The sequence below is a fragment of the Eriocheir sinensis genome, chromosome 39, assembly GCF_024679095.1.
Source record: "Eriocheir sinensis breed Jianghai 21 chromosome 39, ASM2467909v1, whole genome shotgun sequence".
NCBI lineage: Eukaryota > Metazoa > Arthropoda > Malacostraca > Decapoda > Varunidae > Eriocheir > Eriocheir sinensis.
Window position 1 is genome coordinate 15,154,104 of NC_066547.1, and position 23,837 is coordinate 15,177,940.

General features: G+C 44.2%; 1 protein-coding gene across 2 annotated transcripts in view; it reads right to left on the minus strand.

The window, feature by feature from the left end:
- Nucleotides 1-23,568, minus strand: part of LOC127009056 (uncharacterized) — a 65,021-nt gene extending 41,453 nt beyond the window's left edge. For both annotated transcript variants that reach the window (XM_050881765.1, XM_050881766.1), the window contains exon 1: nucleotides 22,716-23,568. In XM_050881765.1, the coding sequence (XP_050737722.1) occupies nucleotides 22,716-23,221 (506 nt within the window). In that variant the 5' untranslated portion in view covers nucleotides 23,222-23,568. The remainder of the gene's footprint in view (nucleotides 1-22,715) is intronic.
- Nucleotides 23,569-23,837: the final 269 nt, after the last annotated feature.

Sequence of the window (23,837 nt, forward strand, 5' to 3'; positions counted from 1 at the left end):
TACACATTTTAATTTTAGAAAAAAAATAGTGTTTATCAACTTTTTACTCCCACTGGCAAATACATTTTCTTGTCACATTTTTAAGTCAGCAAGCTTTGTCAGTCTTTACGTCAGGGATGTTTGAATAATAATTGTTCTAAAATGAAACAAGGCTTTGAAACAAGCATGCATTTCAAGGAATATCCGTGAGAGATTTGTCGCCTCGTGAGATCCGACCTTCACCAAAGGAGTTAATACCGTGGCACGTTGCTGTTGTGGTGTCTCTAGATTGATGGCGGTGATGATATTACGATTTTTTTCACCTATGAGCCCCGGTGTCATTCCGCCGCTATGATGCGCATATTCCTACGTTTTATTCGTGCGGAAAGCCGCTACGTTTTTACACTAGTCGGTGAACGTCTGCCACTTATCAGTTGTCCAACCAATCAATCAGTCTACCCAAAACTTTCTGAACAATGACGTCAGTGGTCTTTATATTCTCCATCATCACTACCTAAAAAGTTACAGGCTAACGAGAGATACCACTGGATGTCTTTTGTTCTCCCACTCCTCCTCGTCTTCTAGGAACTGCCGACTGCTGAGGAAGAAAAATAAAAGTAAATGTACGGGAATGTAAGATGGAATGCCCATCGTTAATAGTGTCATCTATTCTCATTGTTTTCGTCCAGTACCTCCACGTCGGGAAATAAGAAGAGAAGGGGAAGACCAAGAGTAATGGAGGAAGAAGGCCGCGGATCATTGGAGGACACAAACACTTTGTCTTACCTCCAACATCCTATGCGGTGATTCACAATGAAAAGTAAGAGAAAGAAACAACAGGAAAGGGAAAAGTATGAAGGAGATCAGAAATAGTCCAGAAGGAAGGAGCAACAGAGAGACATCACTTCCTCATGCCTATTGCCTCTCATCTTTCCCATACTTAACAGGAACTCGAAGCGAGGCCCTGGTGACAACAAACCTAAAAACTACCAAGAAAAGCTTATCTTACAGCCACGTGGAAGCCATATAGATCACTACAAAAAAAATAGGTACGTTGGTAATCCGCTTATCAGATTATTTCCAGGTAAGTAGAAAATAAGATGAAGGAAGGTACATGAGCAGGGATTAATGCACATAACGACATATATCTGATGGTGGCGTAGCAGGTAAGGCATCAGCAGGTGGTAGGTGTGTAGCGAGCCAGGTGAACTAGTAACAAGCGAATGAGCCGTAGATGGAAAGTGACAAACAGCGGACGACAAGCGGTAAAACGTAACTGAATATGACATGTAACTGAGAAATGGTTTGTTGCGGAAATACAATAAAAACACGACATTCCCGTGCGAGCAGAAAGACAAGCACACGAGCAAGTGACAGGAAACTCTGGGTACACAAAACACGATAAAATAAACATTGACGCTTAAATTATAAAAAAACGCGAACAAATGACAAACAAAAACTCATCAGACAAAGCAGGTATTCCCGGACGAGGATAAAAGTGCCGAAAGCGCAGCGAAACGCGATTATAATGACCGGAGTAATGAGAAAAGTGTTGGATAGACAGATTAAAGTATGATGAAGTGTTGGGGGAAGGCACGAGTGAGGGGAAATGAAAATCGTGGGAAGGAGGAAAGTAACGAGAAAAAACGCACCAACCAAGACAGACGAGAGAGAGAGAGAGAGAGAGAGAGAGAGAGAGAGAGAGAGAGAGAGAGAGAGAGAGAGAGAGAGAGAGAGAGAGAGAGAGAGATTAAAATAAAAAGGAGAGAAAGAAAAACAAAGCGTTACATGGGGTAGATATATGTTTAAGTGGATAAGGAAATAAAACGAAGAATGGAAAGAAAAGTAGAAGATAAAAAAAGAAGCGGAGATAGACAAGTAAACAGTAGAGACCACTAGCCCTACTAACAAATGTTTAAGGCAAAAAGTAACACAAAAGAGAATTAAGGGGAGGACAAAGTATGAATTAAAGTAAGAATGAATGAGGACACTTAACCGACGGCGGACAAGAAAAAAGAAACGAAAAGTAAGGCAGCGCACACAGCCTGGAACGGGAAGCGGTCGGTAATGACAGCCGCCCGCCCACACGACCATCAGCAAATTGCGAGTGGCTATTAAGCGTTCCTTGGTGACGACATTCTTGCTCACCGAATCTGAGGACACGTTACAAAGACAGATCGTGGAGCACAGCGTGTGTAAGTAGGTTGGAAGAGTAATACGAGGAAACCGAAGGTAATGTTTAAGAAAATGTTGACGGGGCAAAATAACGAAACAAGAAATTTACATGAATATATATATTTTTTAACGTCTTCGCCTGTAGTGCCGGTAGGCTTTCTTCAAGGGCCTGGTGGTCGGCCCAAGCCCGTGATGGCGCAGGCAATTTTTATAGTGGCGCCATTTATGCTTATATAAACCAAATATAACCAAATATTAATGCAAACCCAGCCCACGATAAATAAATCCGGAGGAGAATAGGATTGGAACAGAGACCTTTTGTTAGACGCAGTTGTGTCGTGAATAGAAACCCTGGAGAGAAAGGCGTACAATCAATTTGCCCTGCGAGTCCTAACATACGGTTGAGAAACTAGGCGTCTCAAAATAGATAAAGAGGGAGAGAGCTAAGTGAACAAAGATGAACGGAGATAATAATGCTGAATATAACATGGAGAGAAAGCGAGCATATATAGTAAGGAAAGCATATATAGGTTAAAGATATGTTAATGACTTTTAAGCACTAGAAATGAACATGGGCAGGCCATATCACGCGTATAATCGATAACGGATGAACTACCAGGGTAAAATAGCGGCAACCCAGGAATTGTCATTTTTCTCGCTTAGAGGGACCAATAAGAAACATGATCCCTGCTGCTACTGGGTTTAAGTGGACTAGTAATGGATGAAAAATACGATGATTAAACGTTACGTAGCACCCACACTTACAGTTTTCTTCTCTCTCCTCCCTATCATTCTCTCTTATTTTTTCCCTTTCCTTCTTCCTATCCTCCATTTCCTCCATAATTCCCCTTCATCCTTCATATATTGCCTTTTCTCTTTATTTTCTTCCTCCCTTCCTTCTTTTTTTTTCTTTCCTTCCTATCTTTCTCTCTTCTCTTTTCTCTTCCCTTGTTCCTATCCTCCCTTTCCTCCATAATTCCCCTTCATCCTTCATATATTGCCTCTTCTCTTTATTTTCTTCCCCCTTCCTATTTTCTTTTCCCTTCTTCCCATTTTCTTTTCCCTCCTTCCTATCTTCGTCTTCATCCTTCATAACTTTCCATACCTTCCTGCCTTCCTCTTCTTCCTTCCTGTCGGGTTCTCTTTCCTTTTTCTTTTTCCAAAACGTAGGTACAAAATTATCTGACGCAATTACAGTTTCCTCATCTCAGCCTCTATTCCCTCATCTCTATTCTTATCTTTCCCTCCCGTCAAGACCCACCCTTTCCTTATTTCTTTCCCTCCCTCCTCATTGTCTAGCTCTCCCTCCCTTCATCTCCATTTTCCTTTTTTCTCCTTCCAGCTTGATCCAGACTTTCTCCCTCTCTCCTCACCATCTATTCCTCCTTAGGACGCAGGCGCGCGGTAGAGGTCTCTGAAAACCTTCACCTATACGTCCAGGCCAATGCGTCTATCTCAGAGTTAACGGGACAGTAACAGGGGCGTGCGTGACTGCAAGGGGGAGAGAGATAGAGAGGAAAGGGGAACGGGAGGCGAGGAAGAAGAAAAAAGGAGTGAGAGATATGAGAGATGAGGATGAGCGGACATTCTCGTACTGATGAAGGTAATGGTGATGATGGTGGTGGTGGTGAAGAATGGTGATGATGGTGGCTGGTGGTGAAAGACGGTGATGGTACAAGTGATGATGCTGATGGCACGGAGGAGGAGGAGGAGGAGGAGGACGACGACGAGAAGGAAACATGGAAAGGCAAGCAACAGGAAGACTACTGGCTGCACGTCGACTACCCAGACCGGATTCGAATCCAGACCAGCAGGTTCGTAGTCAGGGATGCTAATCTCTGTACCGCGGAGGCGCATAGCCTAATCAGTGTCAGGTACAATTTGATTAAGATAACCTCAGCGCTCCGGTTACTTACGCTTTCTTAAATAAAACCCAAGACTGATTGCGCAGATTTTGGCAGCAATACAGTGACTCTCCTCTCCTCTCCTCTCCTCTCCTCTCCATATGAATAGGTAGACCGTTGCTTCTAGTTCTTAAGTTGGTTTGTAGCTCTAAAAACTTCGTCGACGTGGTCAACAAGGACGAGGACGAGAAGGAGAAAGAGGTGGAGGAGGAGGAAGAGAATAAGGAGGACGAGGACGAGAAGGACGAGAAGGACGAGAATGAAGAAGAAAGAGTAAAAGAAAAAAAACAGGGTAAGTGTGAGAAAAAGTGGCGTTGGATACGTTATGTGCTTTAGCCTGAAGCCAGAATACTTTGACCCAACCTCAGTACTAAGAGAGATGTATAGAGCGAAAATGTCACTGCAATAATAAAGTAACGCGGCAGGGTACGGCGGGGTAATCGAGCAGAGCCAAGCAAACAAAAGGTCTTCTCCGTGCCAATTAAGTGTGAGCGAAGGAGAAGCGAGTCGAAAAATTCCCTTCTGCTATTGAAGTTTTCGTTTTCATTGGTTTCTTTTTAAGTCCGTTTCCGAACAGCGCCGCCAGATGGAGCTCGTGATGCAGCGAGGAGGAAGAGATGAGGTAAGGGAGGAGAAAATTATGTGAGAGAGCGAGAAAAGGGAAGAACGAACGAGAGAAGAGTAGGAAGGAATATCAAGAAGAAAAAAAGGACTTAAGAAAGAGGGAGATAATTAATAAAGTAAATGTGAAGATAATGTAAGAGAGAAAGAATAGAGGAAGGAAGGAGTGTAAAAGAGAAAGAGTGAATGAAGGGAAAGAATAGATAGAGGAAAGGAATGTCAGAAAGAAGGAAAAAAATAGTGATAAGATAATGTAAGAGAAAGACAAGGAAGGAAGGAATGTAGAGAAAATAATCAATGAAGGAAGGAATATTTGAAGGAAAGAAAAGGAAATGAAGAGGAAGACAATAAAAAATGTGGGGAGGTGTAGATAATATAGGAGAAAATTGTAGGAAGGAAAGAATGTTTGAAAAAAAATAAAGAAATTAAGAGTCAGAAGATAAATAAGGTAAGAGAGGAAAATATATTGTAAGAGAAAATTAAAGGAAGGAAGGATGCAAGAGAAAAGAATGAATGAAGGAAGAAATGTCAGAAAGAAAGAAAAGAAACAGAAGAAAGATATTAAACAAAGAAAGAACGAAAAATTATAAGAGAACGAACGAGAGTACCTGACTGAATGAAGGAGTGAGATAAATAAATAAAATAAATAGATAGATGAATAGATAGATAAATAGAGATAAATAGGATAGATAGTGAGATAAATAGGAGAAACGAAGTATGGAAGAAGGAAAGGCGTCGGGGGAGAATAAACAGACAACAATTTGGTTAGGTATGTATAAATGATATGAATGAATGCAAATATAGAATAAAATAAAGGAAGAAAAATAAAAACAAGAGAAGTAAGGACAAAGCACAATCGCTTTGACACGTGGGAGTGCCGCCTACACTTCCCATCAAAATACTTATCTCCCATTTCAGGCTTGTAATAATTTCCCAACATCGATAACCATACCATTGCTGCAACCTAGATCTATGAAACATGATTCCAATATTCACACACACTTTCCATTTCCACGCACACAGAACAATACATACCCCCCACCCACTCACTCACACACACACACACACACACACACACACACAACCCCCCCCCACACACACACACCCACACCCACACCCACACACCCACACACCCACACACATACCCCCCCCCCCCACACACACGACATACACAGCATACACACATACAGTTTGAGCGAGCACAGGTATGCTGAAACACCTGTACTTCACTTCAGGTAAGCCGGAACTGACCAACGCGTGGGCCGCACCATCTGACCTTACTGTCTGTCTGCCATTGCTCCTGGTGAAACTCCTGAATTATTTTCGTCACTATGATTAAAAAAACTGCAACGATTTCATTAAGCTATCCATTTTTTTTTTTTTTTTACTTCTTGATGCCTCTCCTTTTCTCTTTCTCCTTCTCTACCTTTCCTTTATCTTCCTCCTCCTACTCTCATTTACTACGCAAGTTTCTTTTCTTTAATATTCCTTCTAAATTTATATCTTACATTTCTTTCTCAATTTTCTATTTTCTTCTCTTGATTCTCATCTTAATCTCCCCTTCAATTTCCCGAGATACATTTTCCTCGAAGTTTAAAAGCTTTTCATCCTTCTCTTTATCCGTAACTTCTTCTTCGAAAAAACATAAAAAACATGCTGCCTTGGATCGTCTTCTCTGTCAGACTATATCTGTTTTTTTATCGGCACCTCCGTAGGCAGGTAGTTAGGAATCCTAGCTACGAATCTGCGGGTCCGGGTTTGATCCTCGTCACGGCGGTCGATGTATATCCTACCAAGCGCTTTATCCTCCCTTTCGGATTGGTCGATAAATGGGATCCTCCGGAAACCTGGAGAATATACACTGCAAGGTAAGTGCCAAACTTGAGGCATACGCTAGCAACGCTACGTGTGGCCTTGGCGCTTCTATTCTTTTTGCCCTTAGAGCATGTGGTAGGGAAGAACCTACTACACTTGGACAAGTTGATCTACAGATTACCACAGTTTACTTTCCTTGGTTTCTATTTTATCAGTTTATCGACTAGACTGAAAATCATGACAAACAGCTGAGTGAGTGGACCTCCGACTGCAAGGGGTCAGGATCAAACCTTAGTCCGCGGTTTCGTAGCTAGGCGTGTTAACCTCTACAACACGGAGCCACAAATATTAGAACACAGAGAGCCGATAGTCAGCGATCGTAAGGATTGAGATTACATGGAGAATAAAATTTTAATCAAGCGGAAGATGAAAAGACTTTAAACTTCGAGGAAACTACACCTTGGGCAATGTCACACTTACCCAGCTCACCTTTACCAATTATCTGTTCGTCTGAAGTCTGTGATCTATCCGTGTCTACCTGTCTGTTAATATGTTTGTCTATCTGTGTCTGTGTCTATCTATCTGTGTCCCTCAATCTGTCCCTATGTGTCTATCTATCTCCCTGCAAGCCTTTCTATTTCTCCCTCCGAGCAACGCAGCAGTTTCCAGTCTCCCCTCCGTTGGAATCTGCTGGAAATTTCTGGTCCCTTTCCAGAGCTATTGACTTGATCACCGCCACACCGAACTCCGCCGCCCCCACACTCACACATGGACGGCGAGGTGAAGGCGACGCGTTGGTTCAGAATACCGAGTGGCTTTGTGGCTAGCTTAGGCATCTCACCCCGAGCTTTGCAGACGATCCGAATGAAAAAAATCTCTCTACGTATCAAGCAACATATATTCTATGACTACACATATATTTTGGTTTCCTTGTTGAGAGCTGGATTTTTATCCGAAACAATGTCTAGAATCATGGGAATCATTATGATTTGTGTTATACTATTTTCCTCATTATGAATATTAATGTTGTTAATCACTGCTGGAGGAATCCTGACATGTAAAAATATCCCCAAAACATTGTTGATGAAAACAGTTATGAAATATCTTGTTAAGAGAGGTAAAGGTCACACAGGGACAACACCGCTCTTCACTCGCTCCCTTCCTCTCCTGCCACTCTCCCTGCAATGCTCCCAATTCGCTCGTTCCCTCCCTCGACTCACCTTCCTTTCCATCCTCTCTGTTTGGTCTGCTCCACTTTCCCCTCTCTCCACCATTCCCCTCCTCTTCCTCCTTCCCTCCTTCCCTCCCTCTCTCCTCCTCCCCATCACCTCCCCAACTACACCAGACTACGTTTGGATAACATAACACATTCACAGTGTGAAAATTTCCCAGAAATGCTCTAAATTTATATCTTTATCCTTGATTCATGCGGGGGAAGTGTGTGTGTGTGTGTGTGTGTGTGTGTGTGTGTGTGTGTGTGTGTGTGTGTGTGTGTGTAATTCACCACGGCCTGATCACGAGTTGGACTCGCTTTCGCCAGCAGGTACCCTCCCGACACGTGCAAGTGCATGCTCATTATCGTCGATCTCTAGGTACTGCCAGGACCTCACACACCACACACTCCATCCCCCTTGCTTAAGGGGGGACAGTAACCACTCCTAGTCAACGGAAAGAATCCGGCCTGAGCGGGGCTCGAAAAAAATTGGAAAGTTTCGTCTAGTCGGCACAATATCTGTGGTCATATGCTGGAGAGAGACAGAAGGGGAAGGAATTATAGAAGGGAACATATCCCAGGAGACGGGACACAACCCCCGATTAATGCCCGATAGAGGAGTGTGATAGATGGATAAAGGAAATTATGAGCATGTTCTGGAGCGGATTCGAGTACACTAACATCAGAGAAAAGAGTGGAGAACTTTGGGAAAGACCTTTTGCCTGCAGTTGACTAGTAATGGCTTGAGACGATGAAGAAGATGCCGTATATAATTTGTCGTTCGATGAATGTAAACTGAGCCGGAACATTCGCTTTGAAGAATTTTTAGCTCAGCGTTCCTTCCCTCACGTCATCTTTCTCCGGCTTCATCAAAGTGAGGCTAAATTGGCCTCCTAAATATTCTCTCAGCGTCGACTTGGTAATGGCGCGTCGGTGTTGTTTAACTTTGGCAAATTCGCGACACTTTTCCTAATCACGCTCCATCACAGCAGTTTACCGCCACGCCGGGTCGAGCTGATGTCATGGGGTCGTGTTTGTGCAATGCGGTAAGTTGTGTATTCTATATATATCAAACTAACAGGTGGTCAATAAAAATTATCCCTTAAATATAACTGGTCTAAAGAGTTGCTTGTTTTAACTTTAAGCCACAAGAAGGATCAAAACATTACCCGAGAGCGATTTCCTTTGTCGACTTTCATAATTTGACAACGCCATCTAACCGGAGTCTAATTTATTTGCCGGAGTAATGCCAGCGGAAACTTAAGGGTTGAAATTCGATAACAGCTTTGGTACTTAATTTTCTCTCCGATGGAATGAAGAAGCCACGATGGGAGGAAGAGAGTGAGGGAGAGAGGGAAAGGAGGAGGGAGAGAGTTAGGGAGGGAGGGAAGGAGGAGGAGAGGGAGAGGAGGGAGGGAGGGCGATCACAAGCTCACATCACGTCCCACGCACAGTCCTTAAGAGGTGCATGGCGTGTCTCTGGGAATGGCGACGATACTTAAAATAGCAACATGTGAGCTTGACCAAATATAGCATCTCGTTAGTCCTGTGTGTGTGTGTGTGTGTGTGTGTGTGTGTGTGTGTGTGTGTGTGCGTGTGCGTGTGTAGGAACAATGGGAAAAGTTTCTGGTGGGTTGAAGAGCAGGAAATGTGGGAAGCTAAAGAAAGTATAGAAAAAATACTGAATGGAAGGGATACGTGATGAAAAATAAAATATAAGAAACACGAAAATATGAAATAAATAAAGAAAAAGGAGTAAACAAAACTGAAAAATAGTATGCAGGAAGAAATAAAGGATAGGAGTAACAAAGAAATATATAAAGAGAAAGGGAAAATAGGAGAAAAAAAGTAAGGAACAGCCTTTCTTCGTTTGTATTTCTTCCTGCCTACAATTTGAACTCTTTGAAGAGAAGCAGATCAAGACACGTCTCCAACCGAAAACGACTCTCGGGAACTCCAAATGCCAACTCTTTTAGAAGCAACGATTGACGAGCATTATTTTTTTGCCCTTAAGCTGTTTCTGTTACTGTAAAATTAGGAAAGAAATTAAGCGTACGAAGGACTGAAAGAAAATAAATTAATGAAAGAAAAAATAGGAAATAGAGAAAGTGGAATGTACGAAAGAAAAAAAATCCATGATAAAACAAACAAATAAAAGACAGTAAATATGCAAAACAAAGATACACCCAATAGGTAAACAAAAGGAAAAGGAAAGGTGTTCGGAGCATATGCTAAATGTTCAGGTAGGGATTCGAACCCAGGCCCGCAGATTTGTAGTTACGCACGTTAACCACTGCACCAATGAGAATTATTGATTTAAATGAATGAAAGAAAAGAAAAAGATAAACAAGGAAATAACAAAGGAAAACGAGATAAGTTGAAGAGAGCAGATTAGGTTGTTGAGAAAAAGAAAAGAGAAAAAAACAAAAACAAAATAACTTAGAAGAAAGAAAGACAGATATATAATCAAGCAGGAAAGGGAAAGCGAAAACATAAAATAGAGAGAAGGTGTTTGGGAAGGGAGTGACAGGAAGCCGGAAAAAGAAATAGAGAAGGAAAGGAAGGAAAGGACGCTGAAAATAAGAGGAAATGAAGGAAACGCAGGGAGGAAGGGAGGAAGCAAAATACGAAGGGAAAAATAGAGGGAAGGGAGACGGCAAAACAGGAAGGGGGGAAATAGAATAATAGCATGAACCGAATAAAAGAAGGGAAAGGAAGGTTGAGCTGGAAAACAAAAATACAGTAGATTGATTGATTGATTATTGGGGCGTTCTGTCTTGGCGCCGCAAACAAAAATAGAGGGCGAAAAGAAATACTATAAGTGTGTGAATAAGGAAAAATATATGTTGAGAACCGAAAATGAGAAGAGAAAGGAGGGTTGAGGTGGAAATGAAGAACAGAAGAAGGCGAGAAAGAATAAAAAGAAGAGAATAAATATAGAAGATAGAAAAATGAGAAAGAACAGGAAACAAATGCACGAAAAAGAATAAAAAGAAGAGAATAAATATAGAAGATAGAAAAATGAGAAAGAACAGGAAACAGAGAAGAAAAAGGAAAAGGCAAATCGAGAAATGTATAAAGAAACAGCAGAATTAAATAACAAAGCGAAGGAAGGAAGGAAGGAGGGAGGAAGGAAGCAAAGTAAAGGGCAGGAGGAGAAAATGCAGGCGTGTTACATATCAGAGTCTTCATGCACTCTTTAAGAACCTCGTAAGATTATGAAATTACAAGGGAATTACCACGCCAAAATTCTGCTTCCTTGGCCTTGCAGGATTACACACACACACACACACACACACACACACACACACACACACACACACACACACAGAAAAAAAAAGAAGGCACGGAAAGCAAGGAGGAAGAGGATACGAAAAAGAAAGGAAAGGGAACAGAATTAAAGCAGAAAGCGAGGAGAAAGGAAAAAGAAAGGAAGAAAGAGAACAGAGTGAAGAGATGGCTAAGGAACACTCACACACACACACACACACACACACACACACACACACACACACACACACACACACACACAAAACCCTACCCCTTCCCCCCCATACAACCCCTCCAGACGTTCCCCTCCCGCCTTCCCTCTCCCCTTCACCCCCACGAACACAGTCAAATCAGCGGGGCAGGAAACCCAGCGCCACGCCCTACGCCGGCAGCCCGCGAGAAGAGGAAAACATAAAGTCATCTGCTGCACCTCCGCCAGGCCGCGAAGGAGAGGAGGGAGGCGGAAGGAGGAGACAGATGCGGGAGGGAGAGGAGGATGCTGGTGGTGGTGGTGGTGGCGGCGGCGGCGGTGGAGGGGGCAAACAAGAGTACGCCTGGTGTAACCTAAAGGAGATGCACGTGTTGAAGGTGGAAGGGTTGGGTGTGGCGGAGGTGGTGGTGGTGGTGTCTATGGCCGTGTGTGGATATGCATGAGTGAGCCAGGTGGGTATATAAGTGAGTGAATGAGTGTAGCAACGTGTGAATGAGGGTGGAGTGTAGGAGAGTTAGAAGAGGTAAATGGAAAGTCTTGGGAGAAGGGGAAGGAAGAAAAAGGAAGAACAGGACATGAGGGGAGAGAGAGAGCGAGAGAGAGAGAGAGAGAGAGTGGAGAGAGAGAGAGAGAGAGAGAGAGAGAGAGAGAGAGAGAGAGAGAGAGAGAGAGAGAGAGAGAGAGAGAGAGAGAGAGAGAGAGAGAGAGAGAGAGAGAATAAATAATGCAGCATGGAAAATTTCAACAAGGAAAAAAAAAACGTGCCTGGGACATGGCGAAAATACTTGAATAAAAGATACACACATCAGAATGGGAAATTTCTATACAAAGGGGAAGGAGGAGGAGGAGGTAGAGGAAGAGGAGGAGAAAGAGGTAGAGGAAGAGGAAGAATAGGAAGAGGAAGAAGAGGAAGAGGAAGAAGAGGTAGAGGAAGAGGAAGAAGAGGTAGAGGTAGAAGAGGAGGTAGAGGAAGAAGAGGTACCGGTAGAGGAAGAAGAGGTAGAGGTAGAGGAAGAAGAAGAGGAAGAGGAAGAAGAAGTATTCATTCCAACAATTATACATCCCTATTACAAATGATAACAAAACTGTACTGCTAATTCCAGGTAGGGTGTGACCAACTAGGTATTCAAAGATTTCATGATTCCAGAGCGTGTTACATTCATAGCTCCTCGCGATGAACCCGAGTATTGTATTAGGGGCTATTGTTTGTATGTTTCAGATAGCTAATGGTGGTTTCCCGAAGATACACTTTCTTATTTAAGTAGGGGCTTCACACGCATGTTATATATGTTTACTATTCCTGGATCCAAACTTTATGATCTTACACATGTCAAAGGTGAAAAACATTTGCTCAATCGAACGTGGCGAGGGTCTTTCCATCCACTTTGGATGCATGTAATGTTGAGAATAGGTCCCAGCACTGACTCTGGCGGTATCCCGTTACTGAAATGAAGCCATTAGGAATTCCATTAATTGAGAATACTCGTTGCTTTCACTCAATAAGCCAAGCTCTTATCCACGCAGTTAGATCGTCCCCTAAACTCGCTGACAAATTGTAAGCGGTCACGTACGTATGATACTTGTTTTACATTATTCTGAAGCACAGAAATATAACATCGCTAGAAAATTGTTATTATGGTTTTCATTTACACCATGGAAAAGTCCAGTAAGTTCGTTAAGCAGGAGTGCCTGTGTCTGATGCCATGCTGCGTAAAGGAAATTTTATTGTTATCCTCTAGGCACATGGTTAGTATGTCTCTGATAATGTCATCGAGGACTTAGCCTGCTTCTAGACCTATTGTTTAAGGTTACGTTCTTCTGTCTTTTTTTTATAAAATTGGTGTTATGTCTGCCAGCTTTCAGTCACCAAGGACCTTCTTCAGTTGTAATGACGGACTGAAAATATTAGTAAATGGAAAAGTTTTTGTTGGTCAAGTTTACTTAACAGCATCAGGTATAAGTTGCCGGGTCCTGATTACTTATTCATGACAAGTTTATCCATGTAGTATTATTACACAGCTTACTCGCATCTTGTGTCACTTTCCTGGAGTGTGATTACTCGTGGCAGAATAAGACCCGCGGGGATGGACTTGTTCTCTATCGTGAATACGGACACAAGGTCATGGCAAAGATTGTGGCTGCCATGGATTAGAACACTGTTTTTGTCAGTCAGGAGACAAACATTATTTCAAGGAGAATGTGTTTGGTCTGACATCGAAACGATTTAAGTATTGATCAGAATCCCTTTATTTTTCGTCTCACAATCATGTACAAGGTCAGGGTCGGTCACCAATACCACGTCTTGTATATTACATTTTCGCGTCGGTTCGGTAACAATAGTGATGAATAAATCCTTCAATATTCTGATGAGTGTTACCCCCTTGGTTCCCATTCATCGGGTCCCACTCAATGTTAGCACAATTCAAGTCCTCAATAGTAACTGCGTGTTTGATTTGTACTGTGGAGTGAATCTTCTCGTATAGGGCAGTGTCGTCGGCCGCCTCTTGTTTTGTGGATATATAAACAGCAGTGAATATTGCCCTTTTATTGCTGTTTGTGGTTGTCTCCACGTACGCGAATTCTTTATTTTTCTCTGTGTTTTTTTTTTGTTTGTTTGTTTACGTTAGAGAGCGTACTTTTGACGTAACACATGATGACGCCCCCCCTCCTTTTGTACACGATGATGAGGAGGAGGAGGAGGAAAAAAGAGATAAAATGAAGAAAATAAATACAGAGAAAACAAAACAGCAACAAAACGACTTCAGAGGATATAAACCTGCCTACGACTTGAACTCTTTCAAGAGGAGGGTATCAGGACACCTCTCCTCCCGAAATTGACCTCTCTTTTTGGACACTCCTTTGACCTCTATTCAGGAGCAGTGAGTAGCGGGCTTTTTTATATATTTTTTTCTTTGCGCCCTTGAGCTGTCTCCTTAGCTGTAAAAAAAAAAAATAACGGAATAAAATATAAAAAGGGAAAAAAAGTAGTACAACCTGGAACACAAGACAGGAATATAGAAAAAAGGTTATAAGGAGTGGGCAGAAATATAAATACGTGCTATGTGAGGCAGCAGAGAAAGACTTCGGGGCAGATCAGACTCGGGGATGCTGGAAGGCTGAGGGGTGGGGAGGGTAAGGGAGTTAAAAGGAGGGAGCTCGTGAAGGTGGAGGTGGAGGTGATGATGGTTGGTCGAGGAAGAAGCTTCAGAGTTTAAAAGGTTGAGGAGGAGGAGGAAGAGGAGGAGGAGACTGGTAAAGGAAACTCGTGATTTGGAAGGGAAGGTGAGATTAATATACGGAGGAAGAGGAGCGGGAAGAAGAGGAGGAGGAGGAGGAGGATCAATAAAAGCAGGAAGAGAAGGAATCGGAGGGAAAAAGAGGACGGGAACGACAACAATGACGACTACAATAAAAAGAACAAAGAAAGCAAAGAAAGATGACAGAAATAGGAACAGAGATAAAGAGAAATAAAGACAAGGAAACAGGAGTGTGACTATCGGAAAGATGGAAGAAGTGGCGAAGGCAGGAGGAAAGGAATGGCGGAGGAAGGACGAAGACGGAAACGAGAACAAGAATACAGAGACGGAAAAATGGGAAAGCGATGAACGGAAATAAGAGAGAATGGAGTGAACAGGAGGAGAGGGAAGACGGGGAGAGATGGCGAGGAAAACAAAACCTGGGTGGAAAGAAATATGATGAACGGAAAGATACATGACTAAAGAGAAGCAGACAAAGACAGACACACAAATACAAATAGACAGAAAGACAGACTGAATGATGGAAAGGAAAAAAAATTATGCGGAAGGCGAAATTTTAGAAACGTCGCTTGTATGTCATGTGCAAGTGAAAAGTGAGTCCGGAGTTTTATGGAAAAATATTTACTAGTTCACGTGTATTTAAATTTACTGGTATCGGAAAGTTGGAGGCCGTCAGAACCGTGTGACACCTGCTTGTACAAGTTTTCTGACATTTAAAAAGAAAACAAAAAATATTAACGGCAACTTACACCTGCGCTAAAATGATGACTTTTAAGGATTATTGTTCGCGTCAGTCAGACTGCCATTTTAGTTTCCTCATGAATGGACCAACCAGAAAGCGTTAGAAGCCTGGAAGCGATTGAAAAAGACCGTTCAGTATTGTCGGGGGAACTACGAAACAAAAGCTTGTATATATATTTTTTAAGAACTATTGTTGTACGTGGGTTCATGTAAGCCCAGTATGATAAAAAGGAATACATAATAGGCTTTGGAAATATTGTTACTGGAAACCAACTCTTGTGAAGGCATAAAGTATAAATAATGTAAATACTCAAAACAAGAAAGAGTCAACATCAAGTAATATTAGGTTGAAAATAGTATATATGGAGAATTGGTGTTGTTGATTTAAGGGCCGAGAGAAGAGGAGAGAGGGGCAGTAAGGTAGAGTGAAAGGAGAAAAGTAAAGATAGGAAGGAAGGAAGAAAGGGGAGGTGAGGGTAAAGTGGGAGAGAATAAAGGGGAAGGTGAGGGAGAAAAGTAAAGATAAGGAAAAAGGGAGAAAGGGGAAGTGTGGGGAAAAGTGAGATAATAAAGGGTACGGTGAGGGAGAAAAGTAAAGATAGGGAGGAAGGGAGAAAGGGGAAGAGAGAGGGGAAAGGGAGAGTAAAGGGCAGGGTGAAAGGAGAAAAGTAAGGATAGGGAGGAAGGGGAAGAGAGGGGGGAAAGGGATTGAGGGGGGCACGCGTCACCCCGGACCAGTTATTAAGTCAAGGTCACTCACGCATCCAAACGCCCCAGGCACCTCTTACCCCCTTCCCTCACCCTTTTTTTTAACGAGGGTGAATTGGATTGATTGATTATTGGGGCGTTTGGTCTTGGCGTCGCAACTGCAAGGTTATATGGCGCCGAATAAAAGATTAAATAAAATATACTTTTAAACTATAACAAAGTAGTTAATTAAAAACAAGGTAAAAGATGGACTCAATAAAACGACAATAAAACCTACAGGAGGTTGAGGACGCCAGCATCCTGTAGGAAGCCATAAACGTCAAGTCCTGGGAGGAGTGCCTTCTCCCTCAGCACCAGAGAGAGAGGCAGAAGCTCCCATCTCCGCCGAACAGTCAGGGGGACCAAACAGTCATCCCAGTAGGGTTGAACTCCCCGGGACATGAGGAAGCCATGTGTGTATCTAGTGTGACCCACCGTAAGGCGGGCCAGGACATTCTCACTCTTACGACTCGGGTGAAGTGGAAGTCAGGAAGGTAAAGAGCAGAGAAATGCAACGGTGTACGATTGCGTGGTGTGGGTTTGTTATTTCTGATGTGAGCTCCCTGATCCTATAATATTGTGCAAGCTTCTCTTATTGTAGTTGTTTCCTTAAGTTTTCTCGCGTTCTATATCATCTCAGATCTTTTTGCCCTCCCAGCCTCTTCTTACTCCCAGCATCCCACCCCCCATCTCGTCTCCAGCATCTTTTACGTTGGCCCAGCATCTTCTCACACTCCAGCATCTTCTCACACTCCAGCATCTTCTCACACTCCAGCATCTTCTCACACTCCAGCATCTTCTCACAGCCCAGCATCTTCTTCTCACACTCCAGCATCTTTCCTCCAGCATCTTCTCATCTTCTATATCATCTCAGCATCTTCTGCCCTCCCAGCATCTTCTCACTCCCAGCATCTTCTCCCCAGCATCTTCTCTCCAGCATCTTCTCTCCAGCATCTTCTCACACTCCAGCATCTTCTCACACTCCAGCATCTTCTCACACTCCAGCATCTTCTCACACTCCAGCATCTTCTCACACTCCAGCATCTTCTCACACTCCAGCATCTTCTCACACTCCAGCATCTTCTCACACTCCACCATCTTCTCACCCCCCAGCATCTTCTCACACCCCAGCATCTTCTCACACTCCACCATCTTCTCACCCCCCAGCATCTTCTCACACCCTAGCATCTTCTGACACCCTAGCATCTTCTCACACCCTAGCATCTTCTCACACCCTAGCATCTTTTCACACCCTAGCATCTCACACCCCAGTATCTTCTCACACCCCAGTATCTTCTCACACCCCAGTATCTCCTTGCACACCAGCATCTTGTCCTTCCTCTCCCCCCAGCATCCTGTCTGTCCCCCTCCAGCTCCTTGCTCCAGACACAATGCATCCCTGACCTACCCCACTTTAGACGCCCCTATGACGCAGTGCCAGGCCGCGTCCTTGCCGCCGCTCAAATCACGTCGAGGATTTTCCACAGCCACGCCTCTGCCCCAATCATTTATCCTCGAACTGTCCCTGCTATCTCATTCCCGCCCCTCTCCAGTCAGTCCTCCTCATCCTCATCCCAGTTATGTCAATCTTATTACACCCCGACCTCCAGTTAACATACTTACATCTCAGCCGCACACATTCATATCTTCTCCCAGGTTCAGCCTCAATCATTCATCTTCGTCCTGTCCCAGCTATCTCAGTCCCGCTCCCTTTCAACTTATTTCAACCCTATTACTCCCTAGCCTCCTGTGTGCTTAGTTACAACTCATCCACTCAATCCCATCTCCTAGTTTACGTTACCCCAACATCTTCTCCCATCCAGCATCTTCTTACCCTCAGCATCTTCTCACACCTCAGCATCTTCTCACATTCCAGCATCTCACACCCCAGCATCTTCTCACACCCCAGCATCTTTTCATCCCCTCAGTGTTTTAGCCCCAGTAATTTTTCTTCGTCCTGTCCCAGCTATTTCAGTCTCCCCTACCCCCCTCCGTAAATCCTCCTCATCCCTTTCCCACGTATTTCAACCCCATTACCCGTCGACTTCCGTTAAAGCTCAGCCCAACACAGTTTCATCTTCTCCCAGCTTCGCCCCGTCCCTGCTTTATCAGTCCCGCTCCTCTTCATTCAGTCCTCCCCTTCTCCTTCCCACTTATGTCATCCATGTTACGCCCCTACCTTCCATTAACCTAGTTACAACGCAGCCCCATACAGTCCCGTCTTCCCCTCGTGTCTGCCTCAGCTTGTCCGCCTCCCATCAACCCCGCCCTCCTCCCCCTCTCCCCGCCTCTTCACTATCACTGGAAACCAATGTGGGTCACTCGTGGGGCCATATTATCCCTTGTTATTTTCCTCTCTCTCTCTCTCTCTCTCTCTCTCTCTCTCTCTCTCTCTCTCTCTCTCTCTCTCTCTCTCTCTCTCTCTCTCTCTCTCTCGCAAACGAATACCATTACTGGAGCATATCCACAAATATTCAATTACAACACCCCAGTGCACGAGAGCAAGTCAACGTTCTGTCATTTGACTTAAACACAGAACAAACAGCGAAAAAAATATTGACAGCTTTCCAGTTGCCATTCTTACCCATCAGAGGGAACAAACTTAACACCGAACATACAACATAATATTCTCACCCTAAATAAGAGATGGTTTACTTTATCGACCAAACGTTAATAAAATATCAGCTATCGTCGTACTGCCGTTAAAGAGGAACACGAAGGAGACAGGTGTTAGGGACGGAGGCAGGGAGAGGGGGAGAGGGGAGGGGGCAGGAGCGAGGCAGGGGGCAGTTGAAGTTGACGGAAGCTCACGTGATCAAGTTAATATGGAAATTTAGGCGAGATTATTAGATGTAGAGAACTGACAAGTTGGCAGAGGCAATACATGCATAATTTGGGAGAGATTATCATGCCTAATGAGCTTGGGTATAAGTATATATGTATGAGTGTGTGTGTGTGTGTGTGTGTGTGTGTGTGTGTGTGTGTGTGTGTGTGTGTGTGTGTGAGAGAGAGAGAGAGAGAGAGAGAGAGAGAGAGAGAGAGAGAGAGAGAGAGAGAGAGAGAGAGAAAGCCAATAATAATCTGCCAAGTAGAAAATAAAATAAAACAGAAAAGTAAATGATAAGAGAGAGACACGTCGAGACTAGTCCAACATACATCAGCAGCACACTAAAATATCACCATAATTGAGTGGTGGACTAAATGATCCTTGCCACACAATACCAAGAATATGCGACCCTATAAGTACATCTAAATCAAAAAGTCTAATTCAAAACACATAAAAGTTGGCACCCACGCCGTAAAGTAGTGATGGGGTTGGAGAGTTATGCTACTTAGTCACACATACTCACGCACACATCCACACTCCTTAGTACAGTAGTTATCATGTATGCCTTACATGCTAGAGGTCTTAGGGTCAACTCCCGGGCGGGGATGACGCGGATGGGCAGCCTCCTCTGACCCTTGCCCTCTGTCCACCCAGTTGTGAATGGTACCGGGTGTCAATCGGGGTTGTGTTCCGCCTTCCGTGTGTGTGTGTGTGTGTGTGTGTGTGTGTGTGTGTGTGTGTGTGTGTGTAATGTCAAGTTCCACAAGTACACAAAGATCCGTGAATATGCATCTCTAAGCTTAAAACGAGGAAGGAACTGGTTGTCGATCGTGAGTGAGCACGTAATCAGATCATGGCAAATAAAACACACACACACACACACACACACACACACACACACACACACACACACACACACACACACGTACCCGGAAGTGAGTACTGACGACCTCGAAAGAACGTAATTATGTACTCTCTCTCTCTCTCTCTCTCTCTCTCTCTCTCTCTCTCTCTCTCTCTCTCTCTCTCCCGTGTCTTGCGGTAACGTGATTGTGGGTGATCAGTCTTCGTCTTCGAGTCCGTCTTCTTGTCGCTATCCGTCAGGTGTTTTCTTTGAGGCTCGCCCCGCCGCCCTATCCCTGGCTGCTGGCCCGCCCCTTGTCAGCCTTAGCGATACTTGACAACCGGATAAAAGAGGCAATGCAAAACCAGATGAAAAGAGTGTGGAGGGAAGGGACGAGGCGGACGCTCATTGGTGCAGCTTTCTTTGCTTACGAGTGACGTCAGAGAGTTCGAAGATATTGATTGGTGTTTGTGCTCCTTTTTTCTTCACATAAGTATTGATTCTTCGTTCACTTTGATGAAATGGTATTACGAAAAGGTGCCAGTATTCTAGCAACGATCTTCACACGTTTGTAAAAATGCTAAAATGCAGAAAATGATGTACGTGTTCCTGCTTGCGCCAAGAAATATATATAAAAAAACTTGACTGCTTTTGTTTGCATGACACTGATGAAGCCCTCCTCCCCTACTCCTCCTCCTCTCTTTTCTCTCCCTCTTCCTTCCTTCCCTCCCTCAGTCACCATCAACAAGAATATTTACGAGCGTGTAAAATGCCTAAACTTGCCTTCCTTGTAGATCGACACGCAGCCTAACGGAAACATTCATGAACCTCTCCCTCCCCTTCCCTCACGACGCCTCCTGCCCCCAAGACATGCCATAATCGTCCCCTTTTGCCTCGGATGCGTCTTAATTAATCCTTCTGCAGTAATTGGTAACGTAATACTCCCTTAATTGTCCTAGCTTCCAAGTCCTTCCCATAGTACAATATAATGGCCTTCCTTAAGTACGATGAAGCTTTTTTCTAAGATATGATTCTAAAAAATTACATGCGTATGATATCTGAGCTAAATCCTCTCTCTAGATGATGCTATTTATTTATACATTTAAACACACATTTACATGAATATTGCGTAAAATATCAACCATGTTCATAATTGACCTTATCTAATATATTTTTATATCATATTTCGACGAACACGGCCGTCTGTGATACATGTTACTAATATATTCAGAGTCATGCAAATTCCACTTACAAATTTAACGATTCATCTGATTACCTCCCCGGTCTGTTTCTTATCAGCCTGTTTCTAATCAACATTAGCCTCGATTCCTGATATGAATAAAGGTAAAAAAAAATGCTCCGAACACAGAACTGAGGAGCATTGGATGAGGTAGAGAGAATAGGTAAAATGCAATGAAGTAAAAAGTTTTGAAAATATAAGAAAACCTAAAAAGATAAAAAGATAGCGAAGCGGGAAGCCAAAAGAAGATAATAAGGAATGGGAAAGGAAAGGACACCCGGTAACAAGGAAGCAATAATATGCAGCTGGAGAAGCAAGTTATGTCTCCCTCCACGTCCTCCTCCTCCTCGCCTACCCTCATCCTTGTTCTTTTCCTCTTTGTCTTCTCTCTTTTCTTTGTTTACTACTTGTTTTGTTCTGTATATTACTGCAGAACTTAATTATTGATCTTGATGGTATTTTATAGGTAAACGGTAGTATTGTGAGAACCACTTAACCCATTGGATGCGAATTTCCTGCAAAAAGACATCACAAAGCTACAGGAGTGGAACAAAAAGTGGCTGCTCCAATTTAGTGAAGAAAAATGTGAAGTCATGCATCTTGGGAGGGGAAATCCAGCATACCAATACCACATGGGACACACTCCACTACCCACCACAGAGGCACAGAAAGACCTGGGAGCATATGTAACTAGGCTACCAGTGAAGGCGAAATCCGTGCCAATCGCAGCGGACGGGTTAACGTATAGCCTAGCCTCTTGTATGGACACTGCTTATAAACATTAACAATTGCGCTTCAACATGTCACTGTAACGCACATCAACGTAATCGAGTTAACGTAGTCTCCTATGTCAATTACACACAACACTGAGACACTTATTTACATACACACTGAATATCCGAGATCCGTAAATTGCAACATTCGGGTCGTCCAAGCACTCGCACGAGGCCAGAAATATACAACCATCACCGCACGTGTGTACTCGTGCTCGAAGAAACTGCTGCTAGTGAGGATGTGTTTATCTTCTCTTCCTCATCCTCCTCTCACCCTAACACGCTCCTCTCTATGCAAAAAAAAACAACAATCAAAGTCGTCCGTTTTCTGTTACCGTTCATAAGACCGGAATGTGGGCATGGATATATTGTCAATCACATGAGCAACCATTTACCGCAGAGAGAGAGAGAGAGAGAGAGAGAGAGAGAGAGAATGCCCTCAGACGGATCTCCCCCATAGCCCGTGCTGTCCCCAGGGAGTAAATATTAACAACAACATGCCGGAAACAATCTCGCATCAGCTCCGTGCCTCCCAGTAGCCGTGCAGCGTAGCATGAAAAGAATGGGAACGAAAAACACCTCGACTGACACTGATGTTGACGATAAATTATAGATGCAGGGTTTAAATCTCTCTCTCTCTCTCTCTCTCTCTCTCTCTCTCTCTCTCTCTCTCTCTGGCGTAGCATCATTAATTTCTCGGCGAAAACTTTGGGTTAAATTATTATTTTTGCGTCTTGTTTGTTATGGCGCGTCGAAGTTCCATTATCCGAGGTGTTGCGGCTAATTGGTCACTCAGAGGGGAGACACAATCATCACACGATCCCGCAATGCTCCGCCGCGACACTAATTCCCGCCCGAGTCACACCCCACCACACCAAAACACTACAGCCCCATCCCGCCCCGGGCCTCTGGATGCTACGGAGAGACGAGGCTATGGGGCAGGGCAGGGAGGTACACAATACAGTGCAGAAAGTGACCAGGCCGGACACGCCCCGGGCACTCACCTGCACGCGACGAGGCGAGGTCAGTGAGGTCAGAATCTAGGCAAGGCTGTGAGGGAGGGTGAGCGGGGCCACTACTTGTAGGTGTGAGACTCACCCTTGCATGTCGTGAAGGTTGCAGGCGCGGCGGTGCTGGCGGGCTTTGCTGACGGAGACACAAGAGAATAGTCGGGCGAGAGACTCGAGGCTGGCCGTGACCATGCCGGCCTCGCCCTCGCCCTCCTGCTGCCGCTGCTGCCCGCCCCCCGGGGAGTGGCGTGGCTGTCGTGGGGTTCCGTGGCAGCTAAATGCAGTGAAAGGGGAGCGTGACCGCGGCACTTGAAGGTAATCACTAGGAGCACTGGACGCCTGAGAGGGGCAGGAAGATCCTCTCCGCACGCCGGCCGGCTGACAACTGGCAGGGAACTGGTGGAGCGCTGCCTCCTGGCCCGCCGCCCCGTTGAGCTCCACAGAGGGCGGCCGCCGCCTATCTCGCAGGTTCCTCTGTTGCTCCAACATCTTTTTCCGTTGCTTCTTGTTAAGTTTCCCTTTTGAGGAGTACTTGTCGTGGTCGGTTCTGCTCATTTTGGCCCGTTGGGCCTGAAGGCCATATAACCCAAACATCGTGGCAGGTTGTACGGGAGGAAGTCCCACAGGAAAGTTACTATTTAAGGCACGTAGCAAGTGGCATGTCAGCCTTATCAGTCACTAGCAGTGTTTGTAAAGTCTCTGTAGGCACTCGGTCAGTCCTTCATGCTGTTTGTTTTGTCAGGTTGGTTTCCTGGGTACGGTCACTCGCGGCAAGGCACTGGGGAAGGGGGACAAGGCATGTGCATGGCTGGAGGACACACACACGCACGCACGCACACACCTGTCCATCACACTGCCACGAAGCGCCACATTCAACACCTCGCTTTATACACAGGACACGAGTTTTGAAACTAATTTGGTGTTAGTCTGTTTCACAGTCTGTAACCTGTAAATTAACAAATATAATAATATAACAAAAATCTGAAAGACATTAAGAAATAAAGACCAAGAGGTGTTATCCATAAAAAAAGAAACAATGTAATAAAGAAAACAGAAAACAAAATATAAAACGCTGTTCGAATACACAGTCAGTACGTGATATTGCGCCTCGGTATCATAAAAAAAAAAAAAAAAAAAAGCTTAAGTGGGGCTCTAACGTCTCCCCGAGACGCCCACGCACATTAGTTACAATAATGGTGTTCCCTTGAAA